The 21001-nt window shown below is 39.2% G+C and overlaps 1 protein-coding gene across 1 annotated transcript; it reads left to right on the forward strand.

Moving 5' to 3' along the window:
• Positions 1 to 5553: 5553 nt before the first annotated feature.
• On the forward strand, positions 5554 to 19902 carry CRLF2 (cytokine receptor like factor 2). Its single transcript, XM_065675745.1, has 8 exons — positions 5554 to 5629; positions 12202 to 12313; positions 13054 to 13226; positions 14788 to 14927; positions 15630 to 15792; positions 17489 to 17603; positions 18642 to 18726; positions 19609 to 19902. The coding sequence occupies exons 1-8, from the start codon at positions 5554 to 5556 to the stop codon at positions 19879 to 19881; spliced, it is 1137 nt and encodes a 378-aa protein (XP_065531817.1). The 3' UTR covers positions 19882 to 19902.
• The last annotated feature ends 1099 nt before the right edge of the window (positions 19903 to 21001 follow it).

The following is a 21001-nucleotide window of genomic DNA, read 5'->3' on the forward strand; positions in this document are numbered from 1 at the left end:
TTGCCCCAGAAAATGAAAGCATAATACTAAGAACAAAAACGTAATATGTATTACAAGTGGTTTTAAGGATACATATGGCAAGGATGAAATTTAACCAAGTGATATGGTAAAAAATTAAACATGCACTATTGAATGAAATAATGAAAAGACATTCTACAAGAAACAAGTAAACCCTTCTTTATTGTATGGATTGTATATTATTGTATACTACCCATTGAAAGTGTTTTGTTTATAATGTTTCACTGCTTTATACCTTGTTCATTCTTAATTTTATGTTATGTTGAGTGCTTGCTTGTGTCTGATGTTTTCAAACAGTGCTTAACTTTAACCAAAATATTACTTTTGACATTGTCAAACATTTATTTACAGAGACATTGGTCAAATACTGGAACAGACTTCCTACAGAAGTGGTTGATACACAAACCTACCAGCATTTAAGAGGCATTTGGACAATGACCTTAATAATATGTTTCAACTTGTGGTCAGCCCTGAACTGGTCAGGCTGTTGGACTAGATGATGCTTGTAGGTCCCTTCCAACTGAAATATTATATTTCTATTCCTATTCTATTTCTGTTCTGTTCTGTTTTTTTTTAATGACTAATGCTTTTACTGGCATTGAAATATTTCTGGTCAGCCTCACCTAAATCCCTGGGAAGGTGATGGAGCAACCAAACCTGGAAACTATTTCCAAATACTATGAAATCATGCTCAGCCAGCCTGTGGGGCTGTTTGTGGAGTCTGTTACCACGTCTGTGAGTAAATAACATTAAATGCAAGTTACTCAAGTTGACTGTTTAGGTTTTAAGCAAAGGAAAAAATAAACTGAGACAATTTACTTTGCTAAACTATCTTGTAATCAAAGACCTATTTTACAGCACTGATGAAATAATAGGAAGGGGAATAAAAAGAGAGGAAGGAAGATAAGCCAGTAAGGGTGCAAGGGTTTGCAGCTGGCATGTGAAGCCACCTCTGAGAGCTGCTGTCATGGGTGGAGGAGTTGGCAGAGGACCAAGGGTTGTTTGTGTGGTTTGATCCAAAGTGCAATAGAAATCAAAAGGGCTTCTTTAGATTTACATGCCTTACTTGCATTGTCTTCAACCTCTGGGTATCACATTAAGAGAATTCTCTACTGGCAGTCAAAACCGCAAGCCTTGGCTGCTAATTTTTGTAGAATCACAGAATGGTTTGGGGTGAAAGAGACCTTAAAGCTCATCCAGTTCCAACCCCCTGCCATGGGCAGGGACACCTTCCACTAGGCCAGGTTGCTCAAAGCCCCACCCAACCTGGCCTTGAACACTGCCAGGGATGGGGCAGCCACAGCTTCCCTGGGCAACCTATGCAGTTTCTCACCACCCTCACAATGCAGAACTTCTTCCTAATAGCTGATCTAAATCTACTCTTCACTTTAAAGCCATTCCCCCTTGTTCTATGACTATGTGTACTTGTAAGAAGTCCCTCTATAGGTTTCTTGTAGGCCCCCTTTATTTAGGTACCGAAAGGCTGCTATAAGGTCTCCCTGGAGCCTTCTTTTCTCCAGGCTGAACAGCACCAACTCTCTCAACCTGTCTTCACTGGAAAGGTGCTCCAGCCCCCTGATAATCTTCATGGCCTCCTCTGGACTCACTCGAGTAAGTCCACATCACTCTTGTGTTGCGGGCCCCAGAGCTGAACGCAGTGCTCCAGGTATTCAACTCACCTTCATGCTTTGCATTCCCTGTTCCTGCGCAAAATTGCTATATTAAAATGGATCTTATTTTCTCAGGCCAAACATGCCACGTGTGAGCCCTGAAGAGAGGGCACGCTGTGACAATGCTCTGCCCTTTTCCTCATGGAAGCAATGACCCAGAGGTTGTGGGTGAATTAATCATTTACATTCCTGTAGGAAGGCAGGCAGAAAAAGACCTCAAATGAAAAAAATATCTCAATAGCGCATCAGCTTTATGCAAGCAGTTTGTTTTACCCAGTTGTTTTTGATTCCCCAGGACCTCAGCCCTAGGTTTTGTTTCAAAAGTAGTAAAAAGGGTAATTCTTTTTTTACTTTAAGAGGTATCTTAAAATGAAGTAAAGATTGGTGGGAGGGACAATTACTTAAGGTACCAAAATGTGGTAGGGAGAAATGGTCAGTAAAAATGCACTTTTGTCACTTGATAATTAGGCCTTGTTTTATGTGCATTGTCTCAAAATATGAACAATTATAAACCAGAAGGTATTTTAGATATCTTTACTTTGCCTGTTTTCTCCCCACACCCTTTTTCCCCAAAGAATGAACTGTCTGAAGAGGTCTGCAGTCCAGGATGTTTTACCTGTAAAAAAAAGCAGACTAGGACAAATTTAGTTCCACCACACTCAAGATACAGGTTCTGGAAGGAAAGGCAAGATGCATGTTCTGTATTTTTAACTCAAATGGGGACATGTGGGAGTTAGTATGTCCGGGGGAACCAGAATACTTTGGAGGTCTGTCTACATTTATCTCACTGTCTTCTGCAATACTGACTATGGAAACAATGAGCGATTTCAGCTTTTCATTAGCTATCACCTACAACCTAGTTTAGTATTTCAGTTCTGTGGTGTTTGTTATTTTAGTTCCAGGAATTTATGCCCCCCCCCCCCCCCCCCCCCCCCGCAGAGGAACTCGACTGGGGCAGGGGCTTGACAGCTACTGTATGTGTGTCAGATAGTTATGCTGGGGTTTCCAAGAGTCACTGAGATTTGAATACAAGGTCTTCCTGGGACATGCAATGGATAAACAATGAAAGCAGCCAGCCCAAGAAAAGTGAACAGCCAGATCAAAACTGGTATCACAACACCTGGTTGGAGACTTTGACGATGTGACAAAGCTGATACCGGTCTCATCTGGCAAACAGTACTGTTGGGTTAAAAAGGCCAGTGAACATGTTAGGGAATGCTCTGAGAGGAATGAAAATAAGACTAAACAGAAATCATGGCAGCACATCTGGGTGTATTTCCAGCTTCCTACCTAGTACCATATGTGGCAGACAAACTTCCACTCTCCCCATCTGAGAAACTGGAGGCAAAAAGTAGCGCAGGAGATGAGGTCTCCAGAAGGCAGGATTGTGTGTGTACCTTTGCACACAAAGGCCACTTTACATGCAGCATGACTGAGTCATTCATCTGCCCAAGCATGTCTCTGCATAAGAAGGTTCCTGTATTTTTTCTGATGTAAGCACAGAAAAACCTTAAGGCCACCTAGGAAACAGAGATAGCAATTGAGGTCTACAATTTATATTTTTGCCTCTTGATTTCAAGGAGCAGCTTATTTTGTGTGATGCATAATGAAGGGGAAATTGAATTGAAGGGAGGTGGTGCTCTTGCCTGTTTCATGTATCCATAGAAAACTGAACACCTTTACCAGGATGTGAAGGAAGAAGCTATTAAGCCCAGAGAAGAGAGAGCTTTGTCACTCAGGACTATCTTCCTGAACTCCTACTGGGTAAGAACAGTAGGCTAGGGCCACGCTGACTTAGTTCAGATTAGACCATCCTTGTGAAGTGAATCTCCAAATCATCCCCATCCTTCTGCTCACACATTGGAGCCATGGATTCCTGTTGGGTGAGCCTAGACTAGAAGATGTGATCCTGGAGGGCATCATCTAGCAGACTCTGACTGCTAACAGGCATTCAGCTCATGGGGCTGGACTGGTGCTAGTCTAGGGAAGACTCCCCACTGTCCCCATGTGCACTGTGTGTCTCTTGAGTCCGCTGCGCCAACTGCTTCGCCTCACTGTTCTACTGCTCCTGCTTGCTGTACTACTAGCATAACCTAGTTTGCTGCAGATCTGCAGATTCTAGGTCTCTTTAGACATGATAACTTTGATTATTACAAGATTTTAAGTTCTGCTGGTTCTGAAATAGGTTTCATCTCAGGCAAAACATTGTTCTATTTCCCACTTCCTATGCATAATTTTAGGTATATGTACGTATAAGGTATAGGTATAGTGTGTGTATATATGTATATTGCCCCAGGAGATGACAGTCCTAGTCGGGCACTTCCTGATTGCCTAAGCAGCTTTTTTCCAACCAGATTTGCCTATCCCACATGACCTTGGTCATCGTGCTTGTAGTAAGCATCGGTAAAGCCCTTCTCAAATCTTTGCTCGTGAAGCCAAGCCAAGCCATATATATGTACTTTTATATATATATAATATTATGCATATGGATATATTTAGAAGCTACATCAACATATATGTGTCCAGATAACATAAGAGTAAATTCATCCTAGTGCTTCCTCTTATGTAAGAGCCTGCCAGTACAGGTTGGGGGTTGACCTGCTGGAAAGTAGCGAAGGGGAAAGGGACCTGGGGGTCCTAGTGGATAGGAGGATGACCATGAGCCAGCAATGTGCTCTTGTGGCCAAGAAGGCAAATGGCATCTTAGGGTGCATTAGAAAGGGAGTGGTTAGTAGGTCAAGAGAGGTTCTCCTCCCCCTCTACTCAGCCTTGGTGAGGCCACATCTGGAATATTGCGTCCAGTTCTGGGCCCCTCTGTTCAAGAAGGACAGGGAATTGCTTGAAGGAGTCCAGCGCAGAGCCACAAAGATGATTAAGGGAGTGGAACATCTCCCTTATGAGGAGAGGCTGAGGGAGCTGGGTCTCTTTAGCTTGGAGAAGAGGAGACTGAGGGGTGACCTCATCAATGTTTACAAATCTGTAAAGAGTAGGTGTCAGGATGATGGAGCTAGGCTTTTTTCAGTGATATCCAGTGATAGGACAAGGGGCAATGGGTGTAAACTGGAGCATAGGAAGTTCCACGTTAACATCAGGAAGAACTTCTTTACTGTAAGAGTGACAGAGCTCTGGAACAGGTTGCCCAGGGGGGTTGTGGAGTCTCCTACACTGGAGATATTCAAGGCCCGCCTGGACAAGTTCCTGTGTGATGTACTGTAGGTTACCCTGCTCTTGCAGGGGGGTTGGACTAGATGATCTTTTGAGGTCCCTTCCAACCCTTGGGATTCTGTGATTCTGTGATACCCCTAGCAGCTCATCTCTCTCTGTCAGAAAAAGACCTTCAACTTCTGCCTCTGATTTAGGGAAAGAAGTTGCTCAAGCCAGCTGAAGTGCACTAAGCATGTGGAGTGGCAGCATAAACACCTGCTAGCAGGAACAACTCCTGATCTGTAAGTGGGGACACAGGCTGTTTGTACCTCTCCTACCCTTCCTTAGTCTCTGGGCACTTTGAGGTCAGTGCTTCATCCATGAAATGGTGTGATCACAGCTATGTACAGCTACCTGGTCCTCAATTGGATCAGGGCTCCTGCCACCACTGACTGACACAGCTGTGAAAAGATAAAGCAAGGTGCTGACAAGAGAGATACTCATATTCTGAGAAATTGTTTTTTTTTAACATAGTATGTAAAAGGTGTGCATTCCAAAGTCCTGCCCTTCTGATTTGTTTATAGCTAGAGATATGTCATTGTTTTATTTCCTGCAGTCATTTCCTCTAGTTCCCTTCAGCCTCTGGTATAAAGTAATCAAATAGTAAAATCCAGAGATTACAATTACTCATCTCTTCACCATCTGTTGTGTAATTCCAACCATGAGACTCATCTTTCAAGCATGTTCAATGCTCTTCACACTGAGCAACCTGGTGGCTACTCAGTCACAATCTCCTGGTAAGTTTAAATCCCTAGATATTTATTTAAGAAATTGATATATTATTTAGCAATATTTCTGTGCATACTTTACCTCATGTGTTACAATATTAAGTAATTCATTTGGTGAAAAGTATCCACCAAACAGAAATTGATATCCAGCAGAGATAGATGAAAGTAGATTCTTAAAAAATCCCAATAACAATGATGATAATGACAGATTTCTCTGAAGTTTCTAATTAAAAATTAAGGCTAAACTTGTGTCTGACCTTTAAGTAAGACTGCTTACTGTAGAAGGCACAGGTTATAACAAAATAGACTATCAAAAAAAGACTAGCCTTCACACTGAACAAAGATGAGTAAAACAGATTACAGGTAAGACTTTAGTGCTTAGTATTCTGGAAGAATTAACACACTGGGAAAATATCCAGCAATATATTGCACTTGAGAAAGTATCAAAACAAAAAAATAATTAAACACTAAATTAATAAAAACATTAAACCCCCAAATATTTCATATGCTTGTCTGCAATGACATTATTTACGGTTTGCCAAAGATAAATAGATTATTACAGAAATCATAAAGCCCAACACATAGACTGGTAATCCAGTATTCACTCATGTTAATTTTTCACAAGTTCCCTGTCATTCATTTTATGAAAAGAATGAAGTACTTTAAAGTTAAGCTCTCATCTTATCAACCCATAATCAGCTCTCTGTTCTGCTCTACATACAGTAAGTACCATTTTTGGCAATGCAACACTGCCTGATTCTCCAGTGTTAATTGCTCTGGTGAGTCACTGGCTTTCCTGTGAGCAGACATGACTCTTCGCTGTCCTGAGATGGCAACCACCCATAGCCATGTTGTACTGGTGGCATGACTTTGTGGAATAAAAGTTGAAAATTACAGTTTTGATGCTTGTTAGATATAAAGTGTTGTCATACCTAGCAATGGTCAGCTATCTTCTGAAAAAAACCCCACTCATTTTGGTGAGTTGTAAGGATCCAAGGTTGTACTCTATAAGGATTATGCCTGGTCTCAGAATGTGTATAAAAAACTCTCTTGCTGTCTTGTTCTTTTTCTTGAAAAGATGTTTTCTATTCAGTCTGTCCTGTGCATTTAAGTCAACAGTCTTGTATGCAAAAAATTGTTATTTGACTTACATGTATTCCTATTAATAAAATGAATCTGTTCTGATAGACCAGTAATATTAAGGGTAACCAAAGACTGTAGGCTCAGATCTAGGTCTTGCTCTCCAGTAGTTTCTATACAGTGTGCGTCGATATGTGGAAGTTCAACATGTGGTTACTTATCAAGTTTCATCAGTGTTAGGAAATCAAAAGTGGTTTTTCTTCTTTGTTGTGCTTCAATGAGGTTGCAACTGTTCCAGTACATGCATGTTCCATTCTGTTATCTTTGCAGATTAACATTCTGCCCCTCTTTTTTCTCTTTTTTGTTCTGTTCCATGACATTCGACCTTTTTACTATGCTCCCCTTCAATAGTATATTTTCTCAGTAATAAACTGTGAAAAGTGGCTTGGAGGTGGAATGTACTGGCTCATATTCTTGCTCATGCTTGTGTTTGCATAATTTTTTGCTCAATGAAATTTCTTCTTTTCCCCCTGTAAAAGTACTTTCTCCACACACCATAGTGGTATTTTCCACACCTCTCTGTCTGGAGAAGAGCCAAGCAGTGCTTGTGAGGTTAAAATCTTTTGTGGAGCCCTACAAGTCCCTGTCTGGTTTTACCAAAGACATGGACTTGGATAATTCTTCCCGAAGCTCATGCTCCAGAGCACTGGTATGTGTGCTACACCACTGCAGCATACTGCACACCTAACCATACTCACAGACTTGCAGACACAAAGTTGCTGCCGCACCTCATTAGCCCAGGGACTGCCTATTCATAATATTTTTGACCTTTCCATCTACCCATTATCATAATGCAATGCATAATGATTAATGTGTTAGTTTGGTCTATTGTGTACCTATAGGATCATGAATAGAATAATGTTTTAAATAATTACAATTACTAAGGAGCTGCTGGCACATTAACTGGGAACCACCTATGGTGTTAAAGGTGGATTAATAAAAATTTATATTTCTCTTTGTCTCCTTCCATTAAGCAAATATATGAATGATTCTGACTCCAGAAGTATAGATGTATAGATGCTTCAAAAAATAAGAAAAAAAGAAAAGGAAAGAAAACTAACCACCTTTCAGTTAAAGGCAGAAGAAAGATCATCAGTAAAAAAATACCCTATTTCAGATAACCTGTACATATCCTCAGAGGACTTGATGCCAACTGAATCCAGACTTTTAAAATCTCACTTGGGCTATGCACCTTTCCATGTAAAAATGTGAATTGTGCAGCACATACATGCTATAAATTGAAAAGACACATGCAAATGTTTACTGAAAAATGTATACAAAACACAACTCATACTACATTCAAAAAGGCTACAAAGCACATGAAATTAGAAAGCACAGTAGCAAACTGCTCTGACTAGAGCTCTAGAAACACAGTCTTTAATAATAAAAGATTGGTAAAGCCTTTTCTGTCCTACATAGTTAATTATGTTAAAAACCGATTTCATAAGAAGTTCTTAAAAACTAGAGCACAGAAGAGAATATGTATTTAGATTATTACAATTTCTGTTTTATTTCTATTAAGTGGTTCTATTTATTATTAAAGTGTTAGCTTCCGTTTCAGTACATAAATAACTGCAGTTGCTGGATCTTATATTTAAATGCTAAAATCACAGAGTTTCAATTCATAATATGCAAGGTTCTTACATATTATGTAATCCTAGATCCTAGAAAGATTTATATGTGTTGTTAAGCTGAGTGTGCTCTGAGTAATCCTGCTCAAGTCAAGTGAACTGCTCATAGTGTGCAAAGTTAAGTCCATCAGTATATCACTGCAGGACTGGAGCCAAACTGATATTCTTCCCTGTTATCCAAAAAATATACATTGCCAAACCCAGCATTTACTGTGCATCTCTGAACTGCAGCCTCTAAGAAGTAGTACAAAGCCATCATACTATGACTGAAAAAAGAATAATGAGTGTTGTCCAAGGTTCAGAATGCAGTTGTGACTTTTGCTTCCTTCCAACAGACCAGTCAGATCAGACCCTCAGGTTTTATGGAATGTCTGCTCCTTAGAGTATGGAAATTCTGTGTGGTCCCTCTGGATTCTGTATTATTCATCTTTAGAGCCAAACACTCATTTCAAGTTTGAAGAGATCGAACGCCCCATTAAAGGAATTTTGTGGGATTCTGGGTTTTGATGCTTGTGGGTTTTTTGCACTAGAGTTGAGGATAAAGGTGGCACCCCGAAAAAGGACTTCGAGGTTTGGCCTATACAGAGAGGGAAGAGAGGATTACAACTTTACCAAAATCTTTACTTTCTCTGCTGCCAGTGTCAGAGCTGTGGGATACATAGTCACAGTTTCAAGGAGCTTCCCAAGCGCACAGCACCTATCTGAAAGGCAAACTCAGTGTAAATATTGGCACCATTGTTTTTCTTAGGTGTATTAAGAAAATAAATAAAATCATGAGCAAATTCTATGTGCTCTCTCTCACAGTTAATGAACCGGTGCTGTCTGTGTTAATTCCACCACTTTATCTGTAAACACAATTTACCAAAAAAAAAGTTATTTATAATGCCCAGTAAGAGAAAGTTCATGCAGAAGGGCTAAGCAGTACAATATTATTTTACCACGTTGAAGCTGGAGTAATGAAACATAAACCACGTATCATTGCAGTATTTCACTCCTGGAGGTATTCAAAATACACTTTTCCTCTCCTTTCTTCTCTTTAGTGGTGTTGCCTACCTAGGTTATAAATGTGCTTTTTCCTTTTCCTTCTTTTTTTCTGTACCTGTACAGCCCTCATGACCAAATTGACCGAACACCTTAGAGCAATTAAGGCACTTTTTCATGGTGAATTCTGCAAGATCTTCCCAAACATTTATTAAACATTTGACATCTGCAAGCACCTACTCTTCACCAATAAAGTTACCTGTTTTCTTTGCAATTCCCTTCAGACTTCAGGTACTAGCAGCCCTACAGTACTGAGCAACCTGAGACCAGTCTTGTAATTTAAACCCAACCCACACCACTTGCTTAACGCTAGAAATTGGTGCAAGTGGATCTTTCACATCCTGGGCCAACTGCTGCAACCTCACAGATGGAGAACAATGGGTAAACACTGCACGGGGAGCCCACCCTCCAAAAAACAGAAAATTCACTGTTGTGTTTTTCAGTGGGGCTGCCCAGGTGTCCAAGTCAAAGAAAGAGTTTTGAGTTGTCACCCTTCACCTGGTAAGGGTTCTGGATTAGACAGATTAGCCCGGATTAGTTGGCTACGGCTAAAATAGGACCCTCAAATACCCACTCTTTGTTTTGTCCTACTGGCACACAGCATGCCTCTCTGGCACATAAGCCATTTGAAATCTTTTTGTCAAGCTCAGGAAGACACGCACATAGCTCTATGGAGAGGTGTTAAGCCACCTTCTGAGATTAAACTGGAGAAATTTGTTTGTGTTTGATTTAAGAATTGATTCAAAACCATGCCCATTTTAGTGGTAGACATTTAACGTCTGCAGACAACAGTCTGCAGATTTTACCTTCAAGTGTTTTTTTCCTGATATTCAAGATACATTTTCTTCATCTTTGTTCATTCAAGTACATATCATTTCACATTTTATAGACTGCAAAATAAATAATTTGTCCTTCTTCTTAATATAGAATGGGATTTTAATCCGACTTCTTATTTTCTCCATTTTTCAATGTCAGATTTATCTTCCATGTCTGATTGTGGAATCCTGATTGACACAGAGTTAAAATACCTGTTTCTCTATCAAGAGTTACAACAAGGAGATAGTCAGTAGAGGAAATAATACCTGTATGCATTCGGAGGACATTAGATGATCCTGCTTGCCTGTAAGGTGGAATTGGCCAGAATCAGATAGGTCAACTATGCAGTACAACTACTTGTGCTGATCTGCTCTGGGTTCCTATGGGTCTTGAACTGTTGTATTAGTCCCTGCTTTCTTACATTAAACATTTGACGATTTACATAGAGGCTCCCAGTGGCATTAGTTCCCAGTTTTCCTTAGTAGGAAAAGCTTAGCAGTTATTATGGGTTAAAGTTGCCTTCAAGGTATAATCTCTAGGCATACCTTTTATACAGGTAGCTAGCCTATACCTTTTGGTTCAGGGACCGACCACAGGGTGCTCTCTGGTGTTGCTGTGTGTGGTGGGTTGACCCTGGTTGAATGCCAAGTGCCCACCAAAGCCACTCTATCTCTCCCTTCCTCAGCTGGACAGAGGGTGGAAAACATCACTAAAAGCTTGTGGGTTGAGGTAAGGAGAGGGAGGCATCACTCAGTTACTGCCATGGGCACAACGGACCTGACGTAGGGAAATTAGTTTAATTTATTGCCAATCAATTCAGAGTAGGGTAATGAGAAATAAACCTTAAAACACCTTCCCCCACTCCTCCTTTCTTCCTGGGTTTTATTATTCCAAATTCCCTCCCTCCTTCCCACAAGCAGCACAGCAGGATGTGGAATTGGGGTTGTGGTCAGTTCATCACACATCATCTCTGCTGCACCTTCCTCCATAGCGAAGGACTCCTCACACTCTTGCCGTGCTCCATCGTGCAGCTCCTCCTATGGGAGACAGTCCTCCATCAACTTCTCTAACACGAGTCTTCACGAACTGCTCCAGTGTGGGTCCCTTCCAGGAGTGCAGTCCCTCAGGAACAGACTGCTCCAACATGGGTCCCCCAAGGGGTCACAAGTCCTGCCAGGAGCCTGCTACAATGTGGGCTCCTCTCTCCATGGGGCCACAGTTCCTGGAAGGAGCCTGATAAAACACGGGCTTCCCATCAGGTCACAGCTTCTTTTGGGCATCCACCTGCTGTGGCACGGGGCTCTTCACAGGCTGCAAGTGAAATCTGCTCCACCATGGACCCCCATGGCTGCAGGGCACAGTTGGCCTTGCCATAGTCTGCACCATGGTCTGCGTCATGGTCTGCAGCAGGATCTCTGTTCCGGCACCTGGAGCACCTCCTCCCCTCCTTCTACACTGATCTGGGTGTCTGCAGGGCTGTTTCACTCATTCTAACTCCTCTCTGGGTACAGCTGCTCCTGTGCAGTAACTCTTTTCCCCCTTCTGAAATACGTTATCCCAGAGGCGCTACCACCATCACCGATGGGCTCAGACTTGGCCAGAGACAGGCTCATCTTGAAGCCTGCTGCTGTTGGCTCTACTGGACACAGGGGAAGCTTCTGGCAGCTTCTCACAGAAACTACCCTAGTAGACTCCCTGCTACTAAAACTTGACCATGCAAACACAGTAGACTGTGTGTGCTTTCATTTTGTTATTTTGAGATTCTAATTTCAATGTCTCTAGGTTATTTTATTTTCTTTCCTTGCATTTTACATATTCTTATGTCTTCTTATTTTATGATCATCTGAGTCTGTTGCTACATATCTTTGAAATACTGATTTCCTACCAATGTCAAGGGATGCTTCTCATACAAACAGCATCTGAAATAATATTCTCTGTTAATGTCATGGCTAGGTTGGAAAAGTGCCATCAGCACCACAATAATCAACTTCAATAATGAGAAGATGCAGATCACATGGGCAGCAAGAGAACTATTTCCTGGAGAGAATGTGTCATTTTCTTATACGTGAGTATTTATAATACCTGCTCTTCTCTTCTTAAAGTATTTACTTTGGTAGGCTGAAATATTTAAGTCCATTTGAGTCTACTGCGAACTATACCTGAAGATGTTTTTAACATTTGTTAATCATCCAGCATAAAACTTGTTCATCTTTGCAACCTGCTACAGAAGTGCACAAGTCAATAAGCCTGCTGAATAGCCAGTCACAGAAGACATGATATGAAAGATTTGACCCTCTTCTGTCAGTATGTTAAATGCTTATGCTAATTACACTATTGAAAGTGTTTTTTTCACATACATGCATATTTTTCTTATTAACTGACTACATCAACAACTAATAGAAATGTAGTGGTTTTGTTTAAGACAGTCACAGGGCGTGATCTTCCCTTTTTGCTCTGGGTACTATATGTGAAAGGACTTTTAACAGTACAAACTTAGAAACAGATTCATGAAAGCATCTGTTTGAGCAAGTCATTCTCTTTTTTAGAAAATGAAGGAAACTTGATTATTTTAAACTTCATAGAAACCCAGGGCTGGAAAGTCAATGAGGTTTCGCTAGTGGATTCCCTCACACCAATATGAAATTTGCTAATTCAAGAAACTCCATGTGCAGACTTCCCTTGATAGCAACATTTGAAAAAGAAAGAAAGAAAAGAAAAAAAAAAAACCAGAAAGAATAGCAAAAATGAATTAACTTGTGTTAACTGGTAAGAGTGTTCTATTCACCAATATTATTTCATTCATAGATTTGATGAAAGCAAGTACAAAGTTTGGAAGCCATGTCCCACATATTTGTTGGATCAAGATTATAATTCTGGATGTCTTTTTAAGACAGAAGGACCCACCCTTGCCATCTCTATCAGGAATAACAATGGAAGTGAAGAGCTTTTTTCTAAAAGACTAAAATCTGATTTTTATAGTAAGTGTATAAATCACACCTACTTTTGTAATCCTAGTGTCTTCACTGATTCTCTAGTTGTCCTTAGTTTGAGAGGAAATCAGTTATACTAGTGTACAAAATATTCTTAGTGTGTGTGGCAAAATAAACTATAGCTATTTCATACTGATTTTCATTCCTTGGGGTCACTAGTAGTTATTCAGACCTGTGTGCAGCTGCAGCTAAATGAGATGATACAGTCAGATTTGTCCCAAAGCACAGTTTAAAAATCAGACTGAAAATACTAAAATATATGGGTGTGACAAGTCTATTCCAGGCCTGTTCAGTATTCACATCAGGAAAATGAGTAAAATTAGGTAGTTTCTTGTCTTAGCTCTGTCTGTGTGATCTCATATTTTCAACTTTCCATTCTTTTTTCATCTTCTATGTGATGCAAGGCAGCAAACTACTTATTATTGTAGAGGCTGTCATAAAACCACCACCAGATGTCAACAAAATTAATTGAGTCACTGTGGTAGAGTCTGACAGAATAAGAGACGTCCTTCTACTATTAGAGAGAAGATGTTCCTGTTTTTCCTGCCCCCAAATACATATTTTACATCTAGTGTGAGCTTAGTTTGTCAAAATCTTGTGGAATTTCACATAGTTACAGCATTTAAAGTGGAAAAACTTTTTTCGGATAAAAAAAATACAGAAAATGTACAATGCAGAATTATTTGGAAAAAATCCAAATGCATTGTTAGAATTTATTAATAATGTTTTAGCAAAAGGGATGAACAAAAACCTGTCATGGTATCTAATTTTGAGAATGTTTTTGGGTCTCATAATTTTACCAATATCTGCCAAATTATGGAAAGCTGCATCCTGATCCTCAAATTTTGTCTATTAAATATGCATTGATAGGAAAATGAATTTCAGAAGGGCTAGGTAACAAACCACAAATATCAAGGATAAGACTTCAGTCTTTAAATTAAGAGGGCAGAATTTTTATAATACAAAAAAGCAACTAGAAGGATTGAGAGCGCAGATAACATTCTTTTCACCTTCTTATTTTCTGCTACTGAAGATTACCAGCTTCAGAGATCAAACCATCGCATGCATTTTGGCTCATCCAAAATAGTGAGGGGCATATTCAGTTGTGCACAGACAGGCACCCATTGCTTTTTGCAGATGCCATACTGTATCCCACATATCCTCCAGCATCTGCACAAGTATGTCTTGTAGATTTTATGGTACTGAATTTGTCAGTCCTTTTCCAGTGAGGAAGTCTTTTTCTTCCTCTTGATTGCAGGGTGTATGAGGAGATTATAGCTCTTCCTTAAGTACATGCAGTAGATTCCTGACATGACATAGTGTCTACCTTTGAATGTGCCACCTTGAACTGTGAGCTGTGTCACCATGTCAAACTTCATTTTGATATTTAATAAGCAGGTGAGCTACAAAAATGTGTCCTCCAAGAAGAAAGACCGCATTGTTCACTAAGTACTTAGAAACATCAAGACAAGGAAAGAGTAACAATAATTTTAACTGCAAAATACTTCTTTTTAAGAGACTATAGCAAAATTTGTTTCTCTCTTCTTAGTAAAGCCCAATCGACCAGAAAATGTGACCTTCTTCTGGAATGAGGATGCTGTTACTGTAAGCTGTAATAAACCAGAAAGAGCTGTGAAGTGCTTGAGACTTGAGCTTCAATACAAAAGCAAGTTCGACAAACAGTGGCAAGTGAGTTGGATATGACATTTTTAATTAACATTGGAAGGGAAGTAGCATCTCCAGAGAATGTAAAATAGAGTTGTTTTCAAATTGTTCTCCCATCTTATACTTTGAAATATTACTGGTAGTAGAAAACAGTTGGATTTTTAAGAACCTGGATAGCTGTCATGCCAGAAATAATTTATTTTTTGAGTTCTATCTTGTTAATCAAAGAGATGAGGACAATCTAAGGAAAGGTCATATATTCAGAATAGAAGAGCTTTTGGAAGAAAAACAGAATGCAGAGTAGAGAAAAGAAAAGAGAAAATAACAAATAGAATGAAAGAAAAGAGGTGACATGGAATTTTTATTTATTCAGAAGTTAGCTGTTAAGTATTTCAAATATTATTTAACTGACTTAGGCTTTCCATTCTTAAATATAACTTGTAAATATTTTGTGAAGTGTCTTTGCATATTGTAAATATGCAACTATACCAGTGCACTAAGTAATGATTGTTGACCTACATCTCAATATCAGACCATAAGGAATGGATACGAATAGTAAAAAGTCAGTCAAGGAACAGAATTTCTCAAAACTCTGAGTAGTTAAAATTCAGTTGTGAGGTTTTGGGTTGGCCTATCTTTTATCCTTGTCGTGACCATGACTGGGTATAGTATTCTGAAGCACCATCTTGAAAACCAGAATTAACAATGATACACCTTCCTTCTCAGTCCAGAACTTCTAAGTGTTGCAGTGTTGGAGAGCAAGGCTTTGATTCAAGAAAATGCTATTCTTTCCGGGTCAGACTGAAGAGGCTAGTACCCTACTGCAACGTAGTTAATTACAGCAGTGACTGGGAAGCAGAAACATTTTGGATAAATGGCACCTTGTTAGGTAACAGCTGTGCTACGTTCATATATTGTCTAAGTACAAATGGGGAAAGGGTGACTGCAGGCTGGGATGCTGGGAACATGCTTCAAATTAGTGTTGCACCTCTGTGCTCCATCTTTTGTTATCGAAGAAAGTTCATGTGAATGTCTAATTGCCCATGTTTAAGTCATGTCCATTTTGATCCTGATGGCCTATAACACTCTCAACATATGCCATAATCAGCAAAGTTGAGTATCAATGCTTGTGTTACAATAGTGTCTAGGGCTCACAAATGACATAGATGTGATGCATGGTGTGTGTGTGGGATGTCCACACAAGATATGTAAACATCAAACCTGAACCCTAAGAAAGCCCTTGAAGCCCCAGTTTAAAGTCAGTTTGTTTTGAAAATACATCCAGTTGAACTACATGACCAGAGGTCATGGCAGTCTGATGCACATAGATGCATTCCAGCACATTCATGTCATATCAGCTAGAACAAAATGCCACCCACTAGGCTTTATCAAAATTACCAGGTGTTCAGTGTACCCAGATCTGAGTTCACGAACATGCAGTGGGCTATTACTCAGCTGAAGGAAATCTGTATGCACAAGCTTGGATGAAATCTTAAATACATGTATCCTGTGCACTAGTAGTAGGCACAGTGCTGACCCCCAGAGAAACATCCTTCATCATACAAACGGTGAACCTGCAAACATGTTCTCCGGTGTGGTGGCAAATGCAAGCTAGAAATCAGAATACAATATCTCCCTGTGCACCTTCTGAGAGGTGCACACATAAAAGCCCCTAGCAGACTAATTGTTTAGTCATTCTGGGCACCCCTGGATCTGAAGTGGCATTGGCACAACCCCTTCACTGGGGAAAGCACTTCAGGACTTTGATGAATCAGTATTCACCCCAGTCTAGCATCAGAGGAAGCTCTGAACAAAGCTGGATGCAAGAAATTTCACAGATTCTGAAGACCTTACTTTCTTCGTGGCTCTCTGGCAAGCTGACCAAAGCAGGCAGGCAGAACAGGCTGGACAGCTGCTTCTGCATGAATAATCATTTCGTTTTTATAGCATTTACGTGGAAAGCAGATCAGTAGTAGCAGGTAGAGTTTTGAGGTGGCATTACAAAAGCTGCAGGATAAACAATGAGAATGCTGAAAAGTGTAAAAAATGCGTTAATTTTATATACCTGTGTGTTAGATGATATCCTGCCATCAGTTACTTTCTGGGCATTGCCACTTGTGGTTTTCTGGCTTTTTGTTTGCTGAGATAGATAGGGGAGATGTTGTTTGTTTGTTTGTTTTATCTTGGGAAATAAGACATTCAGGCTACATGCAAAATCTCACAACATTGGTGATTGTGAGTAGGTGTATGTAATATAGATATTAGCAAAAAGCTGCTGTCAATGAATGTGATGAAGATGTGAGAAATATTCAATCCATTCATAATGCACCTACTTTTTTCCTGTAAACCCACTCCTTTGTCCAGAACCAGGTCAATTTAGATAAATAAAAACATAATTTTCTTCTTTTGGAAGATCTGGGGAAGGATGGCTTTTCAGTTTCAATTGAACAATTCAACTTGTTTTATTTGTTCTTAAAACCTTTTATTTCTGTTTTGGTTTAAGAACAGTCAATGTTGTATCATGTTTAGAAATACTGTTAAAGAAAAAATAACTTTTTCACGTACATTTTTGTGATTATTCTTAGATTCATGTAATGATGATATAAAACCTCAGTCAAACAGAGTAATTGTATTAAGTTGCTTGCTGGCAGTACTTCTAATGATGGTTATCCTCTTGATTCTTCTGTGTAAATGGCAGAGGTAAATATAATTTTATTGGTTACTAATAAATGGCCATGTCATAAAAACAGAGTTATGATTCAGGATCAAGTCTCTTAGCACCGAAATTCTTATCTGATAGATAAAGTCATCACGAAGATGTAGAAGTCAGTAGGTTTATTACTCTTTGAGGGATAACGTATACTGGCCTTCAAAAAACCAAGCCCTTTAATTTTCAAAAACTGAATGACCCTGTTAAAAGACGTTTTGCGATAAAATTCTGTCTCTTCCATTTAATTTCTTCTCTTTTTCAATAATCTTGTTAAATCCCGAGCCAATTAATTTAGTTATTTCTTATGAACTGACATTCTTTTGTACAACTTTCATGAGACTCAGTGTCTGTTTGCTGTAGGTTGAAGTAAGCTTCAATGCATTCGACTTTAATAAGACTGCATCAATATCTGGATTTGCAGTTGAATGACTGTGTTAAAGTTTAGAATCTACACTTAAAAAAAAAAAAAAACAAACCAAAACAACAACCCACCAAATAACAAAGAACCCTGCAAGGGCCCCAGCTTTGGCCTTTTTGAGAAAGAAAAAAAAAAAAAGCCAAAAATTCACTTTCTTCAGAGTTGAAAGCATGTTGCACTCTGGTAAACTCTTCAGATCATAAATTGAGCTTTTTTCTCCTATAATTCTATGTTTCATATTTGTGTTTGTGTTCACTAAGTCAACCAATACAGCTGGCTTCTGCACCAGGTTCATGTCTATGGGAATGCGCCCAGGGAATGTAAAGCTCTGACATGGAGCAGAATGGCTAGCTAGAAGTTTGTATAAAGATCAGATTTTACTAGGATGGGGTTGGGTGGAAATCTAGCAGAACAGTCACTCTTAGCCTCATGGCTTTATCACTCTGTTATAATTGCTTTTTGACTTTAAAACACATAGAAAAAAAGCCAAGCTTAGAGTACTGTCATATAAAATATATTTGTGGCTACAGAAATGTTCTGAATTAGATTTTTGTATGAATGATCACACTACAACAAAAAGTCAATTTGTATTTTACTTTCCTCTTTGCAGGTTTCAGAAGTCAGTCATGCCTTCTATACCAGATCCAAAACACATATTTGATGATCTCTTAAGTGACCATAATGGAAACTTCCAGGTAAACATTGCCATCCTAGCAAGCCTGTAATCTCTGCAGTGTTGAGAATAATTTAAAAGTAGCTACTGATACTTGCTCTGCAAAGAGAACCCACAGCCTCTGACCGAAGAGAAAAGCCCTTCCCCTAATGTGACACCACCAAGAGGATCCACAGAACAAATACCAGAGCTCATACAATCAGTGTAGTGCTACTTTATGTTTGTGACTTTCACTTTCTTACTGTTCTTGAGTTCATTACATAGCATATGTGATACATTTTTCTATATTAAATTGGGCTGCCTTTATCTTAATTACTATTAAGTTTCCTCTAAGTGGAGACAGGTCAAATATTTACATTTTTAAAGCCAATGACAATGTCAGAGAGTAGTAATAATGTTTCAGTGCAAACTGAAACTTTCTATATGTAAGATAGCTTTAAACTGAAACCGAAGAAGAAAGAATGAAATGCAAATTAATACTGAAGCTTTAATACAGAAATGCTATGTTGCCTAAATCTCTATGTAAACTCAGTCTTAATTTGGATTAAGCCAGGACATGGGTCAAAGAATGCATGAGTCCATCAAGGAGGGAATGCTAGGTGTTGAACACATTCAAGGTTTCTTGAAGGCCCTGATTAAATATGAAGTTATATTTAACATGGTTTCAATAACAAGTAAGAATTTGTATGCATTTGTGGAATCCTGTCTGCTTTCCTGCTAGTCTGCTTTTCTTGCATCCTGCTATATTATATCCTGCTTGTCTATATTGCTTCCTTTTAATCTTCTTCATTATGGCTTATCCTGTAAAGGTGCCATAACTAAAGGAAAATCGGTGTCTGTACAACCAGGTCTCTTTTGATTGATATCTCAGTCCCTGCCAACATCAACATTTTCATTTTCCTAGGAATGGATAGACAAAACTGATCATGCAGTGGTGCAAGCCAAGCTAGAATATGAAGAGCCAGAGTGCATCACTGAGGCAGAAAGCCCTCAAGAAGATGAGAAGAAGAGTAACAAACACGGGCCTCAAGAAAAAATCTTCACTTTTTCAGGAGCAGCTGAAAATAATGACCCCAAAGAAGCTCAGATTGCCTGTCTGATGCCAATGTCTAACACTGTAGCTTCTTTTGCTGGCTTCCAAATTTTAATGAATGATGACATGTATGTGACGTTATAAAATCCACATAATACAGAAATTATTAGGAAATTACATGAAAGATCCTGATGAGCTCAGGGGTATGGCCAAATACAAAAGGTTGTCATGAGTAAATTTGCATCAAGAAAGTCTGTGTTATATGGTTTCAGATCTGCAATTTCCCAGCACTTAAGATCATTTGGGTAGGCTCAGTCTTTGAAAGCTCCTAATAATTTACAGAGTTAAGATTTATAGTTCTAATTGGGGTTTCTTAGACTAAACAGAGACACATTTTCGTGCGATGGACAGAAGAGAACAAGAGCTCCTCTGTAATATGGTCCACAGAGCCAAGACTTAGTCCTTGTGTTTATGAAGTATGTAGAGCAATGCAAACTATTATTCTTTCCCAATGAAAGAGAAATAAAGGGATTTTTCTGCTAATGGTCTTTGTTTCATGAAGACCGGACCATAATCTGCTCATTTGCACAGTGATAGGATACAGTGGTAGGGTTGCAATGATAGGATTCTCCTTAGACTAGAAGTGCTTGCTTTTGTAAGCTGGTTGTTCCACTGTGACCTCTGTGCTGCACTGCAGGCATCAGAGGTTTTATAAAGAAAAAAATAAGCCCCATGTCTAAGAACAGAAGGGTGAGGACGTACAGTACTGAATCATATTTTATCCTGCAAGTAGGCAGCTTCTTCCACAACAGCAGGGCTCAATAGGCCTCCTCTGAGGTCAGAACCTCAGCATCTTACAGTCTTTGTATGGCTAAGCAACTTCTTCTAGAAAGCTACAGGTAATTTTGATCCATATTTATGTTTAACGGAGTTGCATTTATTCAAAATTGGGTTTTAGTGCAATCAGCAGCTGTAGACCCAAATTAGCACGTCTCATTTGTATTCCACATACTGGCCTTTTGTTCTCAAAATATGTTTTTAAGTTTTCTAAAAATACTAGATTCAAAATATGCTTAATTTTAAATTTAAAATGAAATATACTAATCAATTACATTTTAGAAAAAAATCTTGAATAGTCTGAGTTTCCCTCTATCATTTGGGTTACATGATAGTTGAACACAAAATTTTGTAAAAAAGTTTAAGTGCTAAAAACATCTATGATATGGGTAAGGTCTTGTGGATATGTTGAGATTATATGTTAAAT

This window comes from Lathamus discolor, chromosome 4, assembly GCF_037157495.1.
Source record: "Lathamus discolor isolate bLatDis1 chromosome 4, bLatDis1.hap1, whole genome shotgun sequence".
In the NCBI taxonomy this organism is placed as follows: domain Eukaryota; kingdom Metazoa; phylum Chordata; class Aves; order Psittaciformes; family Psittacidae; genus Lathamus; species Lathamus discolor.

Coding starts and splice junctions, on each gene's coding strand:
- CRLF2 (XM_065675745.1), top strand. CDS start 5,554: ATGAGACTCATCTTTCAAGCATGTTCAATGCTCTTCACACTGAGCAAC. Junction 13,227..14,787: donor ACTAAAATCTGATTTTTATA/GTAAGTGTATAA, acceptor CTCTCTTCTTAG/TAAAGCCCAATCGACCAGAA. Junction 18,727..19,608: donor ACCATAATGGAAACTTCCAG/GTAAACATTGCC, acceptor TCATTTTCCTAG/GAATGGATAGACAAAACTGA.